At 40.0% G+C, this 23,535-nt stretch overlaps 1 protein-coding gene across 4 annotated transcripts in view; it reads right to left on the bottom strand.

Moving 5' to 3' along the window:
* LOC115790884 (protein-tyrosine sulfotransferase 1) overlaps positions 1–23,535 on the bottom strand; it is a 67,609-nt gene that overhangs the window by 8,402 nt on the left and 35,672 nt on the right. For all 4 annotated transcript variants that reach the window (XM_030744884.1, XM_030744885.1, XM_030744887.1 and 1 more), the window contains one exon: positions 11,212–11,410. In XM_030744884.1, the coding sequence (XP_030600744.1) occupies positions 11,212–11,410 (199 nt within the window). The remainder of the gene's footprint in view (positions 1–11,211; positions 11,411–23,535) is intronic.

The raw sequence follows: 23,535 nt of genomic DNA, 5'->3' as shown, positions 1-23,535 counted from the left end.
TGTACCAGGCCTTACTGTGGTCAATCTGAAATAAAGCAGAGTCGACTGTGGTTTACTGATTGATCATTTGATATATCAGTAAACTACATTCTAGTAAAATAAATGCATGGTTTTTGTTGTTGTTTTTACTTTACCCTTCTTTTCTCCCTTTTTCAAAAATTACAGCCACAAATCACACTCAAGTGAGTTCACCTGTATGACATGCAGGGTCAAGGTCAAATCAATATTGGTGATCATTTCAATTCACTAATTCAGTTATTACTTCTCATTTTTAAATGTTTAGCGTTGTTTAGGAAGTTTGAACATTCTCTCTTCTGTCATTCCAAAATTCATCAAACTTCGACAAATATGACAAAAAGTAAAAGTTTACGATTTCTGCACAGTCATTGCGATCTTAAATAGGCCATTTAACTTCTCCATCCATTCTAAGGAATTTGTTGAGGCTTAGCTGCCACGACGGCCCCTCTGTCTCACACTAGCAGCCATGTTTACCACGTTCCAACTGGTTTGGACAACTACCTCAATCTTAGCTGCATTGGGCTTAATGCATCTTGCACTATGTATGTGCACTCCAGAATTAGTGACCAAGGGACCGCTGAGGAGAGGTTACTGAAACTTGGTGAGAATGGGGTTGACTTCACGTTTTGCAGATCATGCCAAAGCTGTGATGGCACATCCCCTTGTCCCGGTTTGACAATTTCATAGCTGCTTTGAATACAGATGTGCAGCTAAATTATGACTTTCCTTTTGATGCGCCATGTACACAAAATGATTGAACACCACTACAATACATGATACTACGATGCGTAAATTTGGAAGCTCAAGTCTTGAACTGAGCTTAAAGAGTAAGAAGCACTGATCAATACATTTTTCGTGTGAGGTCTAATTAAAGACTGTCTTCTATCCATGCTCATCTAGACCATGGTTTCATGAATATGATTTTCTGTTAAGGTCTGAGAGCCAAAGAGCACTGACCGTATCCCAGAATCAATATAATTAGCCTGCCCATCATTAACTGTCTACACAATATAAAGGAAAGGCCCAGCCACAGAAAAAAAAAGCACAACACAGTGGACAAGGAACTCTACAATTATTTGTCTCTACCAACACATCTTAATTCTTCTGTGGAGAAACTGAGAACATATTGATCCCAATATTAATTTCTCACCAGGGATCAGAACAACTGCAAAGCCACTTAAAGGCTATTGATTGTAGCTTCAAGAGTCTACAGCAAGCTTGAATAACCTGAAGTGTAGACGAAGCCGAGGTCCAAGTGCAGAGTTTAATGAGTATGGGTCCGGATCACACATTCCACTTAGTTGCTTCTTTTTTCCCTTGTATGAGCTCTAATCCCATGACAGTGCTCCACATCTGTACCTACATCTTTAAGACCAGACCCCACTAGTACAGGCCAATCTGGGGTCAAATTCCAATTATTAGCTGACCCGCTCTGTCGTCTGAGCCACAGATTAGAGAAGCACAGACAATGGCTGTTTATTATATTCACTCATCTACAAACAAGTTTTACTTGGTAAACAGACTGGTTCTTATATAGCACTTTTCTACTCTACTTTGAGGACTCAAAGCAGATCAAACCAACAACCTTCAGCTTAGCAAATGACCTGCTTTACTTCCTGAGCCACAACCACCCCACAGTTTATTTGTAAAAAATGTTTTGAATCATGTATAATTTTCTTTCCACTTCACAACTGTATACCACTTTGTGTTGGTCTTTCACATTAAATTCCAGTGAAATATATTTATGTTTGTGGTTGTAATGTGACAAAATATGGAAAAGTTCAAGGGGTATGAATACTTTTGCAAGCCACTGTATTTTATGACTTCTACTTTCTCCCAACCAGGGGCTAAGCTAAAGGACCAACATTAGCACAAATGTGAACAGAGGTAGCCCACATGATCAGCTGGTACACATCTCTTTAAATACTACCCCAAAATGACAGTATATAGCTAAACCATGTAGACGTGGGTCTGCCTGAGTCACCATCACCTAAAATTCCTTAGTCCCAAACTGACTCAGCTGTAGTTAAATGGCATTAACTGAGGTGGTGGTGGCTTTAATCAATTGTAAATTTAGCCACTTTTTTTTTTTTTAATATAACTGTTTAATTGAAAAAAAAAAAAAGTTAATAATTAAATTATTCATTGCATCCTGAATTCTATCACATTACACATCAACCATCATGCCTGAAACTCAAAAGTCCTGTTCAAAGTCTTGTCTTTCAGGTGGTGAAGCTATTTTAATGGTAATATAATGTAATCTGAACTCAGTATTCTAGAATTTTACCATTACATTAATGCAAATATTGACATTAAACAAAAATATTTTCCTATAGCTTTAATTAACACCCAACCTGAAATGATTAATTCATTGAGAATAAAAGTAAATAAATCCAGAAGCAAGTTATAGTTGGTTTATAAATCAATTGATTTCCAACATTAATTTGCAGAAAAAATATAAAAAAATTTATTCATTGAGTCATTTCTTAATGCATTCAGAATTTTGCAATTTTGGTTCTCAGTATATGACAAAAGTGGTAAAAACTAAAAAGCAAAACTCCTGCACCACTGCAGCCCTAAAAATGAAGGTCCTAACATTTTGCAGATTGAATAAATTCAAAGACCAAAAAGGACCATTACTGATGAGAAGGATTACCTATAATCCAGATGGGTCTTCACTCTCAGTAAAAACAAAGCACCACTGAGATAACGCTGATCTCAACAGGTCAAGCTTCCTTAATCATCTGCATCGCCCTCTCTGTCTCCACAGTGCAAACATTCTGCTCAGCCACTGCTTCCAAACTATTTCTCTTGCGAGCAGCTTGATCCAAGCTGCATGTTCTGTGGTGAAATCAGGGCTGAGGAGGAGAGGAGACTCAGGGTAAAATATTTGGATGGGGTTGGTTGAAGACTGAAGACAGAGAGAGCATTTCCACATGTGGCTTTATCATACAGTGATTTGGTTTGGGGCTGGTTGCCAGATGTCTTACGCAATGCAAAACAAAATTTGGGTGGGGAGTTATTACTAATAGAGTATGGGCTCGGATCTCTTCAGAACAAAGTGAACTTTGATACAAATTCAACTATTCAGAGAATAATTTTAAGCTGACTCAGTAACAGCAATAATAAAACTCAGAGGAAAAAATATCTGCAAATGGAGAAAAGCAAAGAGTGTTGCACTGATGGAGGGGGAAAAAAACCCCCCGTCCTCTCTTTTTACGGCTTGGTTTGCCAAGATCTATTTCACTGGAATCTCACCGAGCAACATTAACAGAGGAAACAACCAAACAAATATTTCTGTCTGCTAATTTAATGCAGTAACTAGCAAATGCACATAATGGTTATGGAAAGGAAAATCTTGAAACTTGATATAAAATGGATATTCTTTCAAATACTACTCAAGTTGGAACAGTTTCTAAATTCAAAGCTTTTCTAAATGACTGTATTTTAGGGAATAAACCCTCCAGGTTTAAAATAGCGCTTTTCCTTGCTTTACAGCATTGTGCAAAAATTGCTTTCGGCCTTTATTTATAGTTTCCCCTGTCATAAAAAACTGTACAACTGATTTTAAACTCATCCATCTGGACACTGGTAAGAAATAAAAGTTAGGGGTGTGATTGTTTTCAGTGCGAGATGTGCTGACCTGTAGCTGTAGCTGCTAACTGTCTGCTAGGGTTCACTTCTAGCAAACTGGACCTCTTGAGTGTATGTGTGCCGTTGATGCCTTTTGAAGCATGTTCATGAAATTCTCTGATAATATGTTTACTGTGTGGTACAGCCCTTCCATTAACTGTTCCAATTTTGGTAAATGAAATTCTACCATTTTATTAGTCATTTTATTAGAAATGTACTCTAATTAGTAGTTATGTTACTAGTAGTTACTAGTTAATGATAACTGTGTTCTCAGATCAAAATAGAGATTAAAAAATACAAATGGAATTTTATACTTGGGAACAGCTGGCACACCTGGGTGGCCTGCCCAAGTAATATCCATGTGTGAAGCCCTCTCCAACATAATGTGTAGGCAAACTGACTGCTGGCCATTGCGATGGTCTCTGTTCACTTGCCTAAAGCTGGTCCTCCTTTGTATGCGATCACTTTGGGCCAGGGAGGAGGGAGGGAACGAGGACAAATAAACAACAAACTCTGCAGCTGGTGCTGATGCAGGGGAAATCACACTAATCATGTGTAGACGTACACAGCAAATATCTGACAAATGGGCCTCAACACAAACATGCTGTCAACAAGGCACGCAGATTTACTGTCAGTAATGTTAACCATTTCAGAGGAACGAGCACACACGGACATGATTGTTTACTGCATTCAAATTATGTAAACAGGACCACAGTTAAATCTGAAAAGCATTAACATGCACAGCGCGGTGATTACATGGACGAAACAGCAGGGAGAGCTGATATCTGACCAGAACAGTGACACATGGCAGGCTTGATAGAAAACTGGTAACACACAGTGGAAGACACAGCTTTAAAGGAGTAGTGCAACACAGCAGGAAATGTTATGCTTTGTACTCATCTTACAATGAGACATTGTGATTTTAGGAGCAGTTCGCTAGCACAACAGAGCTATATATCAGCAACATCTGTTTGCAATGAGCACAGTCCAGGGGCTACATGCATAAAACTATGCAGATCCACAACTAAATGTCTGTAGATGCAAGAAGAGTACACATACATTATTTTTACCATTAGAACAGAATCAGATGTGACTTATACAGAGTGAGCAGAGAGCGGACAGTTTCTGGCTGCAGTAAGGAATGGAAGTATATCGATATAAGCCAGGGTTTACCAAGCAGTTACACCAACAACATTAAAAAGGACATAAAAGAAACCCAAAGAAAAAGAACACATTTTTACAATTCAATTTTGTTTTTATTTTGTACATTTTCATTATTTACTTTTTTCCTTGTTCATCTGTGAAGCTGTTCTTTCTGCACTACTGTCAAAAACAAAGCAGCCAGCCCTCTGCTATCTTCTGACATGAGCACACTAAACAGCTTCAGTCATGGGTGCTTTCAGGAGTTCCATTAGGGATGCTGCACATCGCCAAAAAAAAAATAAATACTGCAACTCAATGGCAGCATGTAAACTGGGACTCCTCAATATCCACTACTGATGTGTGCTGCAGTAAATGTTCATTGATGTACTTAATATAAATGTCCAGTTATATGTTATAATTAAGTCATTCATAGGACAGGAAATGTCAACTTTAAACTTTAGAAAGAGGGATTTTGCAATTCCTTGTCTGAAGTTTCCACCTCTTTGTGGTCAGACTGATATTTTTTGCCAAGAAATACACAAAAGCTCTCTCTTTCTCTTCACATCTAACACTCCAAAATGTTTTCCATTCAAGTCATTATGCTCCTGACAAGACAAATAGCACCAAGTGAATTCATTCTTCGCTTTGTACTCCTCTTTCAGCAAATGGAAAAACAATCCAAATATTAAACACATACCCAGCAAGCCCTGTCATGGAACCTTTTCAAAGGCACCACTTCGAAGGCATCTCAGTTTAACGCTCTGCCTCGACTGCTAAGGTTTCACTGAGAGCTCAGCTTCTGTCCCTCTGGTGCTTTGAGAGTCTGCTGAGGTAGAAGTTGATGCTTTATGTGACCATGGAAACCCCTGCAGGAAATGGTGTTAATGCTGTCCTGTAACTTAGCTACAGGGCTCTTAAGAGAAGACCTCCAACTCATGACACAAAAACAAAACAATTTAACACACACGTCACAGAGTCTGCATGATACTGATGCAAGAGTAATGCCAGTTTTAAACAGAGCACCAATGCTCATCTATGCAACAGTGCTTCATTGTCTCGCTCACAGCTGTTTTCAATCATGCCATCACTGTTCTTTTATTTTTATATTGAATTTTTATTTTTTAAATTTACTGAATGATTTACTGGATTTGTTTTGTAGGACACCAACATGCTCTGTCCTATTTTTGTTGACGTTCTTATTTGTTTTTCTTCTTTCTCATACAAGATTTTTAGGATTTTACCACCTGTTAAAAATCTTTAAAAAACATCTCTGTTTGGGCCTCCTTGAAAATAATTCAATATTGCATTTAATGCACCACTATGAGTCCACAACAGCAAACTTAAAAGCTATATTAGTTTAACTTAAGGGGTTATAAGCCATAAGTAAACTGCTCCCTTGAAGCCAGAAAGGCATTAAAAATCTCTTTGTAGAATCCAGATTAAAGAGGATCATCACCAATATTTCTGTAGGCATGTTTTTGTAGGTGCTGGGATGCACTACAAAATAAAAAAAAAAAATTGCATTAAGTTACTTGTATCTACAGAGAGATCTGTACAGAATCAGATAAAATGCCTAAAGTCAAACTGTAAAACCAGGAAGTAAAAACATGGGGGTGTGGCGATGAAAAAAGCTTAAAGAGAACTACTCTTAAGAGGCAGTGCACATACTTTTAACCATACCATATGTATATTGCATGTGTGATCAGATCAGAGATGCACTACAGTTTAAATTTAAGGTAAAATTCATGTTTTAAATGCCAGGTATAAAGATTCTCCTTGGGGAAATACCGTGGAACACATTTCATGTTTGTTTGGAGAGGTGAACAAGTATGTAGCGTGGACACTAACAGCCTCCAAAAATACCCAGATGCCTGAAAAAAAAAAAAAAAAAAAAAAAGCTCCATGCTTTGTGCTTGGGAGCAACAATTCAGACACAAATGTTTAGACAGCAGTCCAGAGAGGTGAAAGGTCAAGCTTAGAAAAACACACTAATAATCCAAGCAGAGACATTCTTCCTTGAGTTCCACCTCTAAACTACTAATCCAACTGTGAACACAAGTTAAAGGAACACAACTTCTCTACCATGCCATCTTACAAGCAATTACAATGTAACGTCATCAGTCTGCCAGCAGCAAACAGCTTAGAGCTTACCATCAATGAATCACAGAATGGAATTTCACAATAACGGAAACTACAGCCTCTCTTTTCCTAGCATCTGCTAGCATCTCTTTTGTGTGTGTGTGTGTGTGTGTGTGTGTGTGTGTGTGTGTGTGTGTGTGTGTGTGTTCGTGTACGTGGTGATTATCAACACAATGAGAAAATGAGTATCTAAGTAACAAGGAGACCTTCAGAAAACAGCCTCCATTGGCCTTGACAGATTAAAATAAAACAATTACGTCCTCTCGCCAGACATATCAAATAAAACTCGAAGAACGGGTCTGCAGAGCACGTCACCACGTCCTCCGTCAGAGGACATATTCTGCTCCAAAAATAACTACTGACGGTTACACGTCTGGCAAGGACACAACTATGACAGCAAGTGCTTAAGCAGCAGCACAACATTTGTGTGACGTTAGGAGTCGATCAGCCATTACTTGTACGTTTGGTTGGCTCAGGCTCACAGTTCAAACTGTTTACAGACCCTGAAACCAAATAAACACATATGGAAATAAAAATGTGAGTTGCTTTAGATTTAAGCTTAGTGGGCGGCACACAAAATGAGGTGGTACTTGCAACAATAAGCAGGAGCAGTAGTTAATATAGTAGAGTAACAGCAGCTCTAATGGTAATAGAAAGTGTTACCTTATTAGCATTAGTAACAAAATAAATAAGTGCAAAGTCTCTTCCTACTGCAATCCACAGCATCCCACATTCAAGCTTTCAAAAAGCAAATACAGTTTCGCTGCCTGTAAAGAAGAGTGACATATCATTTTATAATACAAAACTGATATAGATCTGCCACAAGATAGCCTGATTTTGTATCCCAGGCAAGCTCAACCACAAAACTACATCCTACACTTCCCGTACTTCAACTACACAACATGTCAATGTACTCTTCCTGTAAAGCAATAAAACAATGAAGATCGTTTTCACAAAATAACTTTTCCTCAATATAAAAATGTGACAAAGTCAATAGAACTGATTTCATCCATATTTTGACAGAGGACCATAAGCCAGTGACAGAGAATAAATCAATGAAATAGAATAGGAGCCATGTCAGGTTACATTGAGATGCACAGTGTAGGATAAGCAACTGGTTACCAAACACAACACCCCAATGGACACAGACCAAGGCTCAAAAGATGAGGACACTGCTGCAAAGAAATGTCAGAGGAATTTTGTAGCATGGAAATATTAGTTTATTGTAAAAGAGGCAATGCCAATACCCAAAGCCAAAATGTCAAATTTAACCGATTAAAGTGACTCCCGTTCATTAATCCCTGGCCATAAACATTTCTCTCAGATGTCACAAGTATAATGAGACAGTTGAACACCTGTGTCATACTACTACATCAGATTTGTGGTCAAGCCACACATCTGAGCCATATATAAGCCTTACTGCCCACTTCACTGAGACAGTTCTGGACTTTTTACCTTCTCTAAAATTTTATTTATTTACTTTTTGCACCTTGGAGCATAAGCGGACCACAACTCAATGAATATAAAGTTTTCTTGATGCTCTCCTTTGTTGAGATTTGTAGGCTTCTTGAGGATACTGAGAATATATATAGAATTTTTTATTTTTTGCAGTGTTGCTTTCCAACAATTTAAAATAGTTTTTGTCTATGCAAAAGAAATGATACCGTATAGTCTTTTTTTTTTTTTTGGGGATTTTACTTTAGATTGATATTTACATCATTTGAAACTGACCAGAGAATTTAGTTTTTGTGTTCTTCTGATTTTAGTTTATTATATACACCAATATTAATTATCTAAGATACAATTATATAAGGTTCTGCAGTACATTTTTCATGCTTGGCTACTGACAGAAAAATTTTAAAAAGAAACATTTAAATCAAAATTAAACACATTCACCATTTTATGTATGGTATGGAGGAAGCAATCCATCTTTGGGGAGATGTTTTGGAAAGCATGAGGCAAAATCTCATCAGATTACCTTGAAAAATTGACAGCTAGAATCCACAAGGTCTGCCAGGCTGCAACTGCTACAAAAGGTGTGTTTTGGGGTTTTTTTTGTTCCGTTTGCTTGTTTGTGTTTTATTTTAAATGAAGGCGATGTCAGGAAAATGTCAGATGTCCTGTTCAGTTATCCCAAACTTTTGAGCAGATATATCCCTGCCCATGCTGTCCGCCTTGTTCCAGTAGCCCACTTCTCATCTGTATGTCCTGGATCCTCAACAAACAGCTCTGGCCACTAGGCTTAAATGATATACCAGAGAAGCAGAGGCCAAGAGAATAAATGGTCTGTTCTCCAAAGATCCATCCAGGGTGTACTCTCAGCTACAAAGGAATAATAGCACAAGGGCAGACACACCCAGTGCCGAAACTGAGCAATAGTGGAAGAGCAACACCAATGCCATGTGGCTGGTGGACCTAAGAGCAGACCATAGCAACCTCCCAGAACCAGCCAACATCACAAAGGCAGATATCCAACGAGTCTGTTTGGCCACAATCCAAGATTAATCACGAAGCCTCTGCAAATACATCAGGAAGATTGCCCCCCAAGATGCTCCAAGAATGCCTCAGGCAGCTGAAGACAGATAGTGATGTGAAAGAGGAACTATCATGGATGACCAAGTCCCTGCATGGGATATACCACTGCCAAAGTGGAAATGGCTGACATCAAGAAACCTACCGGTGGCTAGAAACTTAATAGACAGCACAAAGGCTCTGCTCATAGCAGCTCAAGAACAGGCCCTAAGCACCATAACTATTGAGGCAGGAGTTTACCACACCCAACAGGACCCAAGTTGCAGACTGTGCTAAGGTGCTCCAGAGACTATCCAACACACAATACGTAAGATGCAGGCTGGGACAGCACACACTGAGAGGCACAACCAAGTGTCTGGGATACGGGAACATCTGTGCTGCATATGGACTAGAAGTTCCGATGGGACACGCCACCAAAGGTAGTTGAGAACAATAGGGCTAAGGTCCTGTGGGACTTCCAAGTTCCAGACAGACAAGCAGCTGCTGGCAAACCAACACCACATAGTAGTGGCTGACAAGGAACACAAGACCACAGCTGTGGTCCAGACCACAGGCAGCAACATCAGGAAGAAGCAACATGAAAAAACAAAAGTACCAGGGTCTGAAGAAACAACTGGAGTAGATGTGGAAGATAAAGTTCAAAGTGGTCACAGTGGTAATAGGAGAATTACAAGCTGTAACCTCAAAACTGGAAGAGTGGCTCCAGCAAATCCCAGGCACAACATCAGAGGAGCACAGGGCTAGGAACAGCTAAGATGCTGTGCAGAACCCTCCAACTCCCAGACCACCAGCAGCAGACCTGAGCTTGAAGAACAAAGGCATGCCCCCCCCTTTACTTTATTTGATTTTTTTTTTTTTTTAACTTGACAAACGTCACAGAATCAGTGAGTGAAGTCCTCACATATTTCTTATTATTCCAAAGTAGCATACATTTTGTGAGTACAGTACAGTGTGTCAGAGTACTGTAGTAATGTAAATTTGTGGGGCATTAGTGTGTGTGTCTTTATTTAAAAAAAAAATAAAAAATAAAAAAAAACAACAACCCTCAGTCTTTTAGTGTTTGACACAACCTGTAATTATAGCTGTCCTGTTCTTGGAAATGTGATTTCTTTCTAATCCACCAGTATATTGTTATTACTGAGGCAATTCTCAGTAAGATGATCACACTTTCCAGATAGCCATTGTTTCCACACACTTCAGCACAGCATGAAAATCATTTAGTGGATAGCAGAGGCAAAGAGTCATGACTGGCTAATATACTTTGGAAACATGCATTTATGTAAAGAAATTCAAAATAAGAGCTGTGTGGCTCTCTCTTCTTTCCACGAGTAAGACCAATGACACAGATGTTAAATATGAATATATAGCCAGCAGACAGTAAGACTTGTTTAGCTTAGCTTATCTTAGCGTAAAGACTGGAAAGACTGTAGCTCAGTCCAATGACAACGTTTTTCATCCAATCACTAAAACTCAGGAGTAAATCCATTATTTCTTATTTGTTTAGTAGGAAAAAAGTGCTTGACTATTTATTTGAGCAGTGAAGTCAAACGAGACCTTTCTTTGTGCTATGCAAAGGTAACGAGCTCCTTCATTACACTTAAAAAAAAAAAAAAATAAAATAAAGAGTGGCCATCTTATCCAATACTATTACTCTTAACACATTTCTCTACAAAAGTAGGATTTACAATAGAACTACATTTTTTAGATTCTAATATAAAATAATGAACGCGTCTGCTTAATACTCACCCTTCTGGTGTTGTCCAGCACTTTAGGGTCCGGTTGACCATAGTTTGGGGGATTGGCATGTGGGTCGTAGCCTAGCCTGGCTAGCATAGGTGCAATGACGGCCATGTCCCTCACCACATCAGCTGGGATCTTTCCCACCCATTTGGACAAGGCCTCCACATTAACTGGCTTGATGACCTGGTCTGTGGATCTCTCCACCCTAACAAGACAAAAAAATAAATAAAAATGTTGCTCTCGATGATGTTGTCAAGTACATGGACACACACATGCATGATATTTGAACCTTGTTTTGCAGTAAAGTGACAGCTGGCATATATTTAATAATGTCTGATGACCACATGTCACTGCATTATTTACAGTAGTCACTGTGTTGACGCACAGTCAGCCCATTTCACAACAGACCACTTCATCTTCCAGTTCTGTTCAATGAAGCATCTAAATCAGCTATAACTGGATCATAAAACTCTATTAAAAGATGACCTCCCGGGCTCTCCTCACCAGTAGGTTCTTCTTAAACACTGAATGAATAACCTTTCACACCATCAATCCATTCCCCAAACAACATACATCTTATTTCATATGACTTGCCATCACTGTTCTGCCTGCCTCTTCAACAATGCAAACACAACATGTCAATCAGACATAATGGCTTAATGTCTGATCTTGCCCCACGTCTCTGTTTTGGTTTCTTTATATAAAGTATGTAGCAGACTGAGAAAAAACAAACAAAAAAAAGCCCCCACAAGCATATATAATATGCATTGTTTTTGTGTAATCATAATAAGATCACAATACAAGGTGATGACCTTCTTTAGTGGCAATACTAATGCTGAATTTGAATGCTTCTTAGTGCCAAAGCTTTTCTTGTTAACATGAACCCATAGTGGTAGGCTTTTGGTTTTTAGGTTTCTTGATGCCAAACACAAAACTGCTGTTTATGCTGAAGATGAATAATGCTCCACTCGTCCTTTTCTTCCATCCACCATTATGCTGGTAAATTATTCATTGTCTGAAATTAAATATTCAAACGGTGAGGAGATTGGAGCTGATGGACTGCAGCTTTTATTTTCTACAAGGAGCAAAGTATACCACTGCCAAGCAGTGAGATGAATACTATGAGATCTATGAAGATGTAGATAACCACGCTCTTAAATTATGAACCTAACAAACTAAGGGGCATCCTGATCGATTCCTAAAATTAGTATAGGTTACTACACCATTAGCAAGGATCTGTTTGACAGGCATCTGCTGGAGCACATTTAGATATTAGAGCTGCTTTAATTAATAGACTATGTGTACAATCTGACATGAGTGCAAAGTGAAAAAAAGGTTACCAGTTACTGAACCAAAAAAAACAAACATTAGACACACAGGTTCAATATATACATGCAATTTACAACATCTCTTAAATTGACAAAGCCAAGGCCTATTAAATTCTCATTAGTGATCATGACTGACTACAGTTGTTAGTTTCTCTTTGCCAGTATGAAAAGGATTTCTTGGACAATCCAATGAGGGCTCTCAAACACTCAGAACAATGGGAAAATCCAAGCAATTCAGTAAAGAGCCAATGAGAAGTATTGCAGATTTGCAGAAGCTGGGAAGGTCTCTTGAAGCCATTTATAAACAATTCCAGATTCCAAGATCATCAGCTCAAACAGCTGTATGCAAGCAGAAGTTATTCAGCCTCAGATGAGAGGAAATTGCTTAGGATATTCAGAAACAACCTAGAAACCATTAGGGCTCGAGCCTGCCATGAACTAGAAACTGCTGGTGAAGTGAATAGACTGAGTTTTACATTGACATGGACAGAGAGTGCTGAGCAAGAAACCCCTGCTCCAAAATTGTTTTCAGAGCACTAAGCCCTTGCACAGCTTAGTACAGTTATAGTATATATAATAGTATAGTTTGTATAGTTAGGTAGTCTGTATTTGTAGTATAGTTTGTATAATTTATACAGCTACCTCCATTGTTTGTATTCCATTTATTGTGTGTGCTAAGCTGCTGGCTGCCCTAATTTCCTTCGGGATCAATAAAGTATCCATCTATCTATGAAGATATGGGAAAAAGTTAGTGAAGCTAGGCTGGGAAGAGAGGTGACTATCAGTGAGCAATAGTGGATTCATGCTGAGCAAGAACATCACAGATACAATATTTGCTTGAGTGTTGATGGAGAAATATAGAGAAGGTCATTAGACTGGGTCTTTGTGGAAGACCACAGATAATGTTTGTGCATGTAGTGACAGAGAACATGCAGAAGGTGACAGAGGGTAGCGACAGAGTGAGATGGAGGCAGATTATCCGCTCTAGTGACCCCTAAAGGGTCGGCCCCTAAAAATATTACGTTTACTATACTAAACAAGTAAAACTACCCTAAATAATCACATCTATGAAGCTAGAAGCTTTGAATAAAGATTATAATTGATTAATTGCTCAATTAAGCTTGCAGTTAAGGTATTTTGTCAGTCCTCTCCATTAAAAAGGGGACACTATTTTCAGGCTACCTTTTCAGGTATTCAGGTTGCCTGAAACATGTTGGAATTCAGCAGACTGAAACTAATGTAAAAAGGCAGTTATCTCTTTTAAAGGTCCCGACTGGTTAAAGACTAAATAAAGCCATAATCTTTACAGAGCTCAGGCTGGATTTACACCAATAAACTGACAACAGTATCTTCTACGTTTCAGTCAACTACCCACCAAATGTATTTAGAGAAAGACATAAAACAATGTGAAACCAGTGAAAATTACCTCCTTATTGATCAGTTGAACAAGTTTTGTAACAGGGTCAGCAATCCATTTATTCTGGTGCTGATCTGGATTCCTAATTGGTACAATCAATGAAAAGTCAGCTGAGAGAACCAGACAATGCACCTTTGACATACGTTTCTGTTATCTAGACAAATATTGATAATGAGACATATCTTGCAAAACATGTTAATAATTCCACTACTGTCTCTGTATCAATATACTGAATCCAGTATCTTCTCCTTTTCAGCTAGACCACACAGATGACCATATACAAGCTAAAATTCAGCATTATGAGTGAACACTATAAGCAGAATTCTTCATATTTTTATGTAACAAAAATAAAACTATTAAAATCCCTTCTGCTATAAGATTATTTTTATTTGGTTTCAGGTTCAGTCTAGCACATTAATACAATACATTAATACCAATGCAGAATGAGAATGACCAAATTCTGAATTTACCTGCCCCACAATGTCTCTTTACCATCTGGAATCCTTGATCCTTATGTTTCCTGTCAGACTCTATACTTCAAGTAGAGTAATTCACTTTCCTCTAATCCATTTACTTTACAATTGAATCTTTACACTGTACAGGCATAGCCTCCTGCATGATTAATAGATTGAGCTGGTTTTGTCATCTCAGGAGGATGGTGGAGATGGTTTCTGTGAGACGGGCCATGATCCAAACATCCACTCTGCAACAAATGGGTAGGGAATCACTTTAGGTAACTCCATCAAGACCCAAGGGACTGCTAAGTGTTGATGTGGAACATAAACTGATAAAGAGGGAATGTTGGCGAGATTCACCATCAGGTTAAATGGAGCTAACCTTATTGACGAAAGAGCTGAAGGTCTCTATAGTACAAATACCGATACAAGTGCTGAGTATATACGGGAATACATTGGTGTCTCAAGGTTCTGAATTCATGCTGAAGCTCTGCCAATCTCAAACTTTACTACACAGACTTTTTTTTATGATCCATACACTGACATCTGAGCATCATAAAAACACATGTAAAAGGTTTTGGGAGTGGTGCCATATTAACAGTCCTCCACGGTTTGCCATGCAAATGCCTAATAAACTGAATGACTGCAGCTTGTAATAGAAAATGGTATGGTCACAGCATCGCTTCACTCTCCAACTGTCATAAAACTACTGGAGAGAATGACCTGCATATTTCTAGGTAAAACTGAAAAGAAAGACGTGCCAAAAATAAACAAGTCATGTCTTCAAGAACACAATAATATGAATATATATTAATGAATTACACAAAGTTTATGTTTGTATAGTATAGACTCGTGCAGCCCCAGAAATAGTCTCCTTGGAGATGCTTGATTATGGGGGGGTCAATATTGAAATTACGATTATTTAACACAATTACTCACTGACTTTGTAAACACACTGCATTTATTGCACTTAAAGAACAGTGAATACCTTGAAATCTAGTGCACTTCTAAAATCTCTGGAAAATAAATCCTAGATTGAAAATAAAATGCAGTATAAATAAAATACAAAATATAAATATAAAAAATATATATAAATTGCAACAAATGAAATACATTATAAATTGAACACAAATAATAATAATAATAATAATAATAATAGATAAATAAAAATGTAAAAGCATTTATCACAACTAATAAAACTATGAAGAAACAGGACCAAGTTATTTGGACCAAATAAATTTGCTCACATTTTAGTGACTGCCACAACATGCATGTATTCAAAAGGTTTGGTATTAATGTTGGTAGAGATGCAAGTTGAATCAGTTTCAGAATCAGAATCAGAATCAGAATCAGAAGGTTTTTATTGCCATATGGGTGAACAGGTTCACAGCATTAGGAAATTGCTGCGGTACTTCGTGCTTACAGAAAAAAACAAATAAGTATAAAAACTATAAGACAATATACAAGTATACAATTGCAAATATACAGAGATATTAGAGCTATAACTATAGCACAATATTACAAAATTACAAAATATACAGTGCAGAGACTAATTAAAAGATAAAAGAATGTAGACTATATTCCACTAATATGTACATCAGTGCAATCAGACAGGTGCATAGACATAGGGTCATCAGCGTTTGTGGAGGGTGGTGGTAACAGTCTTAGGGTAATTGTTCATGAGTCCAACAGCAGAGGGGAAGAAACTGTTCTTATGGCGGGAGGTTCTGGTCCGTATGGACCGTAGCCTCCTGCCTGAGGGGAGAGGGTCAAAAAGTCTGTGCCCAGGGTGAGAGTGGTCGGCTGTGATCCGACCTGCACGCCCCAGTGTCCTGGAGGTGTACAGGTCCTGGAGAGATGGGAGGTTACAGCCAATCACCTTCTCAGCAGAGTGCACAACGCGCTGTAGTCTCTGTTTGTCCCTAGTGGTGGCTCCAGCGTACCACACAGTGATGGAGGAGGTGAGGATGGACTTAATGATGGCAGTATAGAACTGCACCATGGTCCTTGCTGGCAAGTTGAATTTCTTCAACTGCCGCAGGAAGTACATCCTCTGCTGGGCCTTTTTGACAACAGAGGTGATGGTGGGCTCCCACTTGAGGTCCTGGGTGATGGTAGTTCCCAGGAAGCAAAAAGAGTCCACTGTGGTGATGGGGGTGTCAGTCAGGATGATGGAGGGTAGAGGGGCTGTGTGCTTCCTAAAGTCCACTACAATCTCCACTGTCTTCTGGGCGTTCAGTACCAGGTTATTGTGGCTGCACCAGGACACCAGACGTCTGACCTCCATCCTGTAGGCCGACTCGTCCCCGTCTGAGATGAGTCCGATGAGAGTCATGTCGTCTGCAAACTTAATAAGCTTGACAGACTGGTGGTCAGAGGTGCAGCAGTTGGTATACAGGGAGAAGAGCAGAGGAGAGAGGACACAGCCCTGAGGAGTGCCAGTGCTGATGGTCCGGGAGTCCGAGACATTCTTCCCCAGCCTCACGTGCTGCTTCCTGTTCATCAGGAAGTCAATGATCCACCTGCAGATGGGATCTGGCACGTTCATCTGGGACAGCTTGTCTTGGAGGAGATCAGGGATGATGGTGTTGAAGGCAGAGCTGAAGTCCACAAACAGGATCCTGGCGTAGGTTCCCTGGGAGTCCAGATGCTGTAGGATGAAGTGCAGAGTCAGGTTGATGGCGTCGTCCACAGACCTGTTGGCTCTGTAGGCAAACTGCAGGGGGTCCAGAAGGGGGGCTGTGAGGGACTTGAGGTGGGACAGCACCAGACGCTCAAATGACTTCATGACCACAGAAGTCAGTGCCACAGGTCTGTAGTCATTTAGTCCAGTGATCCTTGGCTTCTTGGGGACAGGAACAATGGTAGCGGTTTTAAAGCAGACAGGCACGTGGCAAGCCTCCAGTGAGGAGTTGAAGATGTTCGTGAACAATGGGGCAAGCTCGTTAGCACAGTGTCTCAGTGTGGCAGGTGAGACACCATCTGGACCTGGAGCTTTGCGAGCTTTGACACTCCTGAACTGCTTTAGCACCTGGTCCTCCTGAATACAAAAGACTGTGGGGGTGGGGGAGGAGGGGGACTCTGGGGTGGGAGTCCTTGATGATGTGGGCTTCTCTGAGGTGTGGGGAGTGGGGGAGGTTGGGGGGTGAATATTTGTGTTGGCTGTATTGTAGTTGGGACTGGTGGAGGTGTGAAGGCTGCTGAACTGACCATCAAAACGACAATAGAACTCGTTCAGTCTATTTGCAGTTTGTAGGTCGTCTGTGGAGTGGGGGGTTTTAGGCTTGTAGTTGGTAATCTGCCTAAAACTTTTCCATACAGAGGCCGCGTCGTTCTCTGAGATCTGCTGCTGTATATTCTCAGAGTGATGTGATCTAGCAGTGGCCACTTCCTTGCTAAACCTGTACTTGGCCTCTTTGTAGCAGTCTTTGTCCCCACTTTCAAAAGCCTCTCTCTTCTCTATCCACAGCTGCTTCAGTTTGGGAGTAAACCAGGGTTTGTCACTGTTATAACTCACCCTGGTGCGTGATGGCACAATGCTGTCCTCGCAGAAGTGGATATACGAGGTTACAGTGTCCGTGTAGTCATCCAGACTGTCACAGGCAGCCCTCATTGAGTCCCAGTCTGTAGTTTCGAAGCATGTGCGGAGCTCCTCCACAGCCTCACGGGTCCACTGCTTTGTTGTCCTCACCACAGGTTTTGAGAGCTTCAGCCTCTGTCTGTACGCGGGAATCAGGTGGATCATGTCGTGGTCAGAGAGGCCGAGTGCAGCGCGGGGCACTGCGTGATAAGCCCCGCTTATCGTGCTGTAGCAGTGGTCTAGTGTCTTCTCCTCTCTGGTCGGACATGTGATATATTGTTTATATTTGGGAAGTTCCTGTCTCAGGCTGGCTTTATTAAAGTCCCCAAGTACGATGATAAGAGAGTCCGGGTATGTCCGCTCCATGCACAGAATCTGCTCTGTGAGCGCGCACTGGGCCTCGTGCACGTCCGCGTCCGGCGGGATGTAAACAGCAGCCAGTATGAATGAAGCGAACTCCCGCGGAGAGTAGAACGGTTTACAGTGAATGAAAAGATATTCCAGTGAGGGAGAGCAGTGCTTAGCAATCTCTGTCACATCCGTACACCAGCCACTGTTTATGTAGAAGCAGACTCCTCCACCTGTAGCCTTGCCGGAAAGCGCAGCTTGCCGGTCTGCGCGGAGGAGATGAAATCCCTCCAACTGGAGCACGCAGTCCGGTATCTCCTCACACAGCCATGACTCCGTGAAGCATAACACACAGGATATGGAAAAGTCTCTATTCATGCTCCTCATCAGTGTCAGTTCGTCCATTTTGTTCCTAAGTGAACGCACGTTGGAGAGGAAAATCCCAGGTAAGGCTGTGCGTAATCCACGTCTTAGCCTCACAAGGACGCCAGCGCGCTTCCCTCTCTTTCGGCGTCTCACTTTCTGGGCCAGAGTGTGTAATAAATCCGCCGCAGATGCGACAAAAACAGGAAATAAATCCGAAGGTGTTGTGGACCTAATGTTGAAAAGCTCTTCTCTGGTGTAAGAATACCCAGAAGAGTGTCCAGACACAGAAATAACGCACAAAAACAAACAAAACAGAGCGCACCGAAGTACCAGGGCATCCATTCGCGGCGCCATCTTGGAAAGACTCGGTGAAGAATTGGGGTCCACTTTCACTGTTTTTGTGATCGTTTGGAGCCAAAATCAAAATTCGATTAATTGCAGAGCCCTAACTCTCTGTGCATTTCAAGGTCATCCTCAAAGTTGTCCTGCATGGAGGGATGCAGCAGCAGTAAATAGTTTCCCTACACAAGAGTTTACTTAAGTGTGATGTCCAGTTACATTAACAGCTGCCAAAGTATATACTTTAAAAAAAAAAATGTTTTTTCCAGCTGTCTGAGAAGACAAAGTGATAGAGCTACTCGTGCCAATCCATTCACTCTTACTTCTGAAAGTTCAGCTGCTGTTAGGCAGGCCCTTCCTGTCTTGTCCCTTCAGTAAGGACAATCGAGATGCTGGTTTGGCAATCCATGTGTCATCCATGAAAAGAGCTGATCCTGGTAATAGTTCATGTTCGTTCTACTCTGAAAAGGTCAATTATTATAATGAATATGATTTTTGGTCCGTATTGCATATAGCCCCGGTGATAAGTAACATAGTCATTAATGTAATTTAATGCAGCTAGGAACTTTTTCCCCTCATTTTTTTTTCCCAAGCACTTAGATGCTTGCTTTAAAAAAATGCACCGTTTCATATCACAATTTACAATTAATTACTGTTTTTTGAGACTTGAAAATTGACTCTCCTCCAGAGGAGCACATTAAGAGCAAGTCAGGGCACTGGCACTCAACAGCACAATAAATGAGGCAGGCAGTTCATAGGTTTAAGTATCCCATTTGTATGATTTTAGACTGATGACAGTCAAATCATTTGCACTCACACTGATGAACAAGTGATGCATGCCTATTTCTCTTCTCAAGCTTTAAATGATATGTGGCAAAAGCCTTTTCTGCCCATCACATGACCACTTCCCTTCAGGCTGATGCTCTTAATGGCCTCCAGCTTGTCAATTATTCAGTGCTGGGCCTCCTTTACCCAAGGTGGTGTTCTGTATCACCAACAGCCGATAAGAGAGAATTGGATAGACATCTAGATCACAAATAGGTTGGAGAGTTGGGGAGGATGGATTGGGCAGCTCGATAGGGTAAGTAATGGAGCAGGTCTCTCAGCTAGGCAGGGCCTCCACTAAATCAACGCCAGGTAATTGATGTTAATGCTAAGGAAAGGTCCCACTCTGGGGCCTGCCTGCCCACTGATTGAGATTTTTGTGTAGATAGAGACCAAATGCTACAAGGGTGGTGGAGGGTGGGAGTGCTAGTGGTTGCAGTGGGTAAGAGGCATTTGCTGGCAGGTGTCATGGGGGTTGACTTTAATGCACTGTGGCCAAAGTACTTGAGAGGAGGGGCAAAATGTTTCTGATGGTAAAAGGCAGTTGTGCTGCCCCGGAGGCTACTTGTGGCTGGCCTCCTCCTCCTTTAAATTGTATCAGAACCCATTTATGGGAGAGGTATGACTTTGGATCAAAGCCTCTTACAGTAGACATGTACACTGTGCACTAAATAAAAAGTACTCATGGACACACAGTGGGGTTGGGCAGTTTTTTTTTAATAAATTAAAAACTCTCACTTATAAAGCAAAGTTCATACTTCTCAATTCAAAATTTTGCTCTTCATTTACAACCTTTTCAATGTGACAATATCTGTGATGTTGATGTCACTGTCACAGACATAACATTGCTACTTAATGTTGGACCGTTAAGAGGAATGAAATGTGTTATTGTATATAAGGAATGAGCGTTATTGGTTATGTTTTCAGACATATCATCTCATTAGGGTTGTGCGATATTGACCAAAAAAAAAAACCCCAAAAAAACCCCCCACATATTTTCTGCAATTTTGTTGATAAGGATAATAAACGATATTTTGCATTATTTAAAATCCCATTTAGCAACATTTTTTCTGAAAAAGAGCTGCCCAAATAATAATTAAAAAAAGATTCTTCAATAATGAAATGCATCCTAGGATACTTAAGAGTAGAATGGGAAGCAGAGGCTTCAGCTTTCAGGCCCCTCTTCTGTGGAACCAGCTCCCAGCTTGGATTCAGGAGTCAGACACCCTCTCTATTTTTAAGATTAGGCTTAAAACTTTCTTTTATGATAAAGCTTATAGTTAGGGCTGGATCAGGTGACCCTGAACCCAGTGCTTGTGTGAATGTGGATGAACGGGTGAATGAGGCATGTTGTATAAAGTGCTTTGAGTGCTCAAAAGTAGAGTAGAAAAGCACCAAATAAGAACCAGTCCATTTACAGTTTACTGCTGCATCCTTGTGTCCCTGATTCTGCGGACAAAGCAGTGTGTCCATATTATCATCAGGGCTCTAATTGAATTCCAGATTCATTAATATTTGATGGTGAATCAATTTGTGAAGGGGTGACGTGTGCTCTAAATGACTGTAGATCTGCATCAGGATCCCCAAGAGCTCTTATCGCACTCTTACCCTGTGCAGACATTTTATCTGTTCTGGCCTTATTTTTTTTCTGTCCATTTTAAGTTTTGTAGCTTCCTAAAATTGTTAAGAACTGGGTTAAACACTCAGTGCTCATTTAAATCAGACATGAGCACTGAAGAGAATTTTTCCACTGTCTGGAGACAACTGACAATGAAAGTTTTATGAAAGACAAAGGCACTGTGGCCTTTCTGAGAACGTTAGTTTGATATACTGTATTTTTAAAGATGAAACCTAAATCCAAAGGTTGAACTGTAACAATCACGCATTTTTTAAAAGTCTAAAATTAAACTTCCATAATTTAATAAAATCTATTAGTGTCTTTTATTTATTGTAAGAATATAAATTATATGGTTTATTTGAATGAAAAGAACCTTAAGAAAGAGCTATGGAATGGAATGGATTGGCATTTATATGGCACCTTTATTCACTTGTTTTCACTCAAAGCAGGGTTGTGCTGATGGACAATAATCTCAGGGTCTGACAACCAGCAGTGGTCTGAGTGATCACCAATACATTGCTAATCAAGGCAATTTTTTTTTAGCTTGTTTTAATAATGCACTATTAATATTAGATTCATATGACGCGCCATATATTTCAGGCAGTGCAGCCTCTTTTTAGAACCTACAAAACACCATTATTGCTGGCACACTTTCCATAAATTAGATGCTATTAATTATAAAAGACAAACCTATAAAGTTGTGACTAATAAAAGTTTAAACTGACTGTTTGGACCAAGTAGCCCTGTGAATACAAAGAACCAGATTCCAAGACTAAATTAACCTCATAATGATGTGAAGGGATGGCAACACAGAAATGAGCCAAGCATGCTCAGACATGCTTCTCTTTAAATCTAAAATTTTCCTGGATTTGTGGTAATCATGACTGTGTCTCTAGTTACTTTGCCTTATTTTCTGGCCTTGTTCTTTTCCCATGATCTCATTTGCAGCTTTAAAAGCAGTACACAGCAGCTTTTTCCAGATCAGAGGTCAACATATAAAGTACAACAGGTCAGCAACTTAACTGTGACGCCATTAAATGCACTGACACCTGAAATCATCAAATGTCTCAATTCAGACACAGAGACCTGTACTACGAAGGTGGTTAGTGAGGTATCATCAGGGTTAAGGCTTGGTTTTCAGTGTTACAAAGGTGGTTCACTTACCAGAGCACAGTAATCAATACCATGGTAATTCACACACACAACCAACCTGGTCCAGAGCAGGTAATGTTTGAGGTAAGAGATCAACAAGTACAAAACCACTACCTACTAACCAATACATTCTCTGGAAAATAGCATCACCATTATGCAGATAAGGGGGTCTAGTTTTCAGGGACCATGTGGAATCTTTGCTTTTCTCAAGTGAGCACAAATAAGAAATACAGAGTGCTAGGAAAAACTTCCTGGTGCTTATATTCCCCTAGTGGCTGCAAAGTAATTTTATTGTTATATAAGCCTTAATATGGTGATGTTATCCTTTAAAGAAAAAAGATTAAAAAAAAAAAAAAAGGAACCCTTGGCCTTATTTGACTATCTTAAATAATATTTTAAAGTGTTAGAATTGTTTTCAAATATTAGTATTAGTTGACATGCCATTTAATGCTGTTAGAGCAGCAAAAGAAGGCTCTTAGACACCATGGCCATGTCCAAATTCAGGGGCTGCGTTCTTCGAAGGCTGCATTTGTAGGCTGATTACGTCACAGTGAGGCGAGTAAGGCTGTCCAAATTTGAAGACTTTTCCCCAGATTTGAAGGATGGTTTCAGTGTATCCTTTGTAGCCTACCATATCCCATGTTTCATGGCACAGCAAAACTCAAACGCGGCAATGGCAGAGGAGAGCGGTCAAAAAGTTTGAAATATCACTGTTTCTGTGACACTTAAGATGTTTTCAGGCAAGAATGTATATATGTAAACCTCAAATATTTGCTTGATTTACCAAGAAATTGCTTAATTGTAAAAGTGCTCAGACCTTTTCGGAGATGCCCGTTCCTCCTGCTCTACCAGCAGCTCGCCTCGCTAGCTGTCAGATGAACAGCTGTTCGAGGCTCACAATA

This window comes from Archocentrus centrarchus, chromosome 13 (assembly GCF_007364275.1).
Source record: "Archocentrus centrarchus isolate MPI-CPG fArcCen1 chromosome 13, fArcCen1, whole genome shotgun sequence".
Lineage (NCBI taxonomy): Eukaryota > Metazoa > Chordata > Actinopteri > Cichliformes > Cichlidae > Archocentrus > Archocentrus centrarchus.
This window is presented reverse-complemented; position numbering and strand designations above follow the sequence as displayed.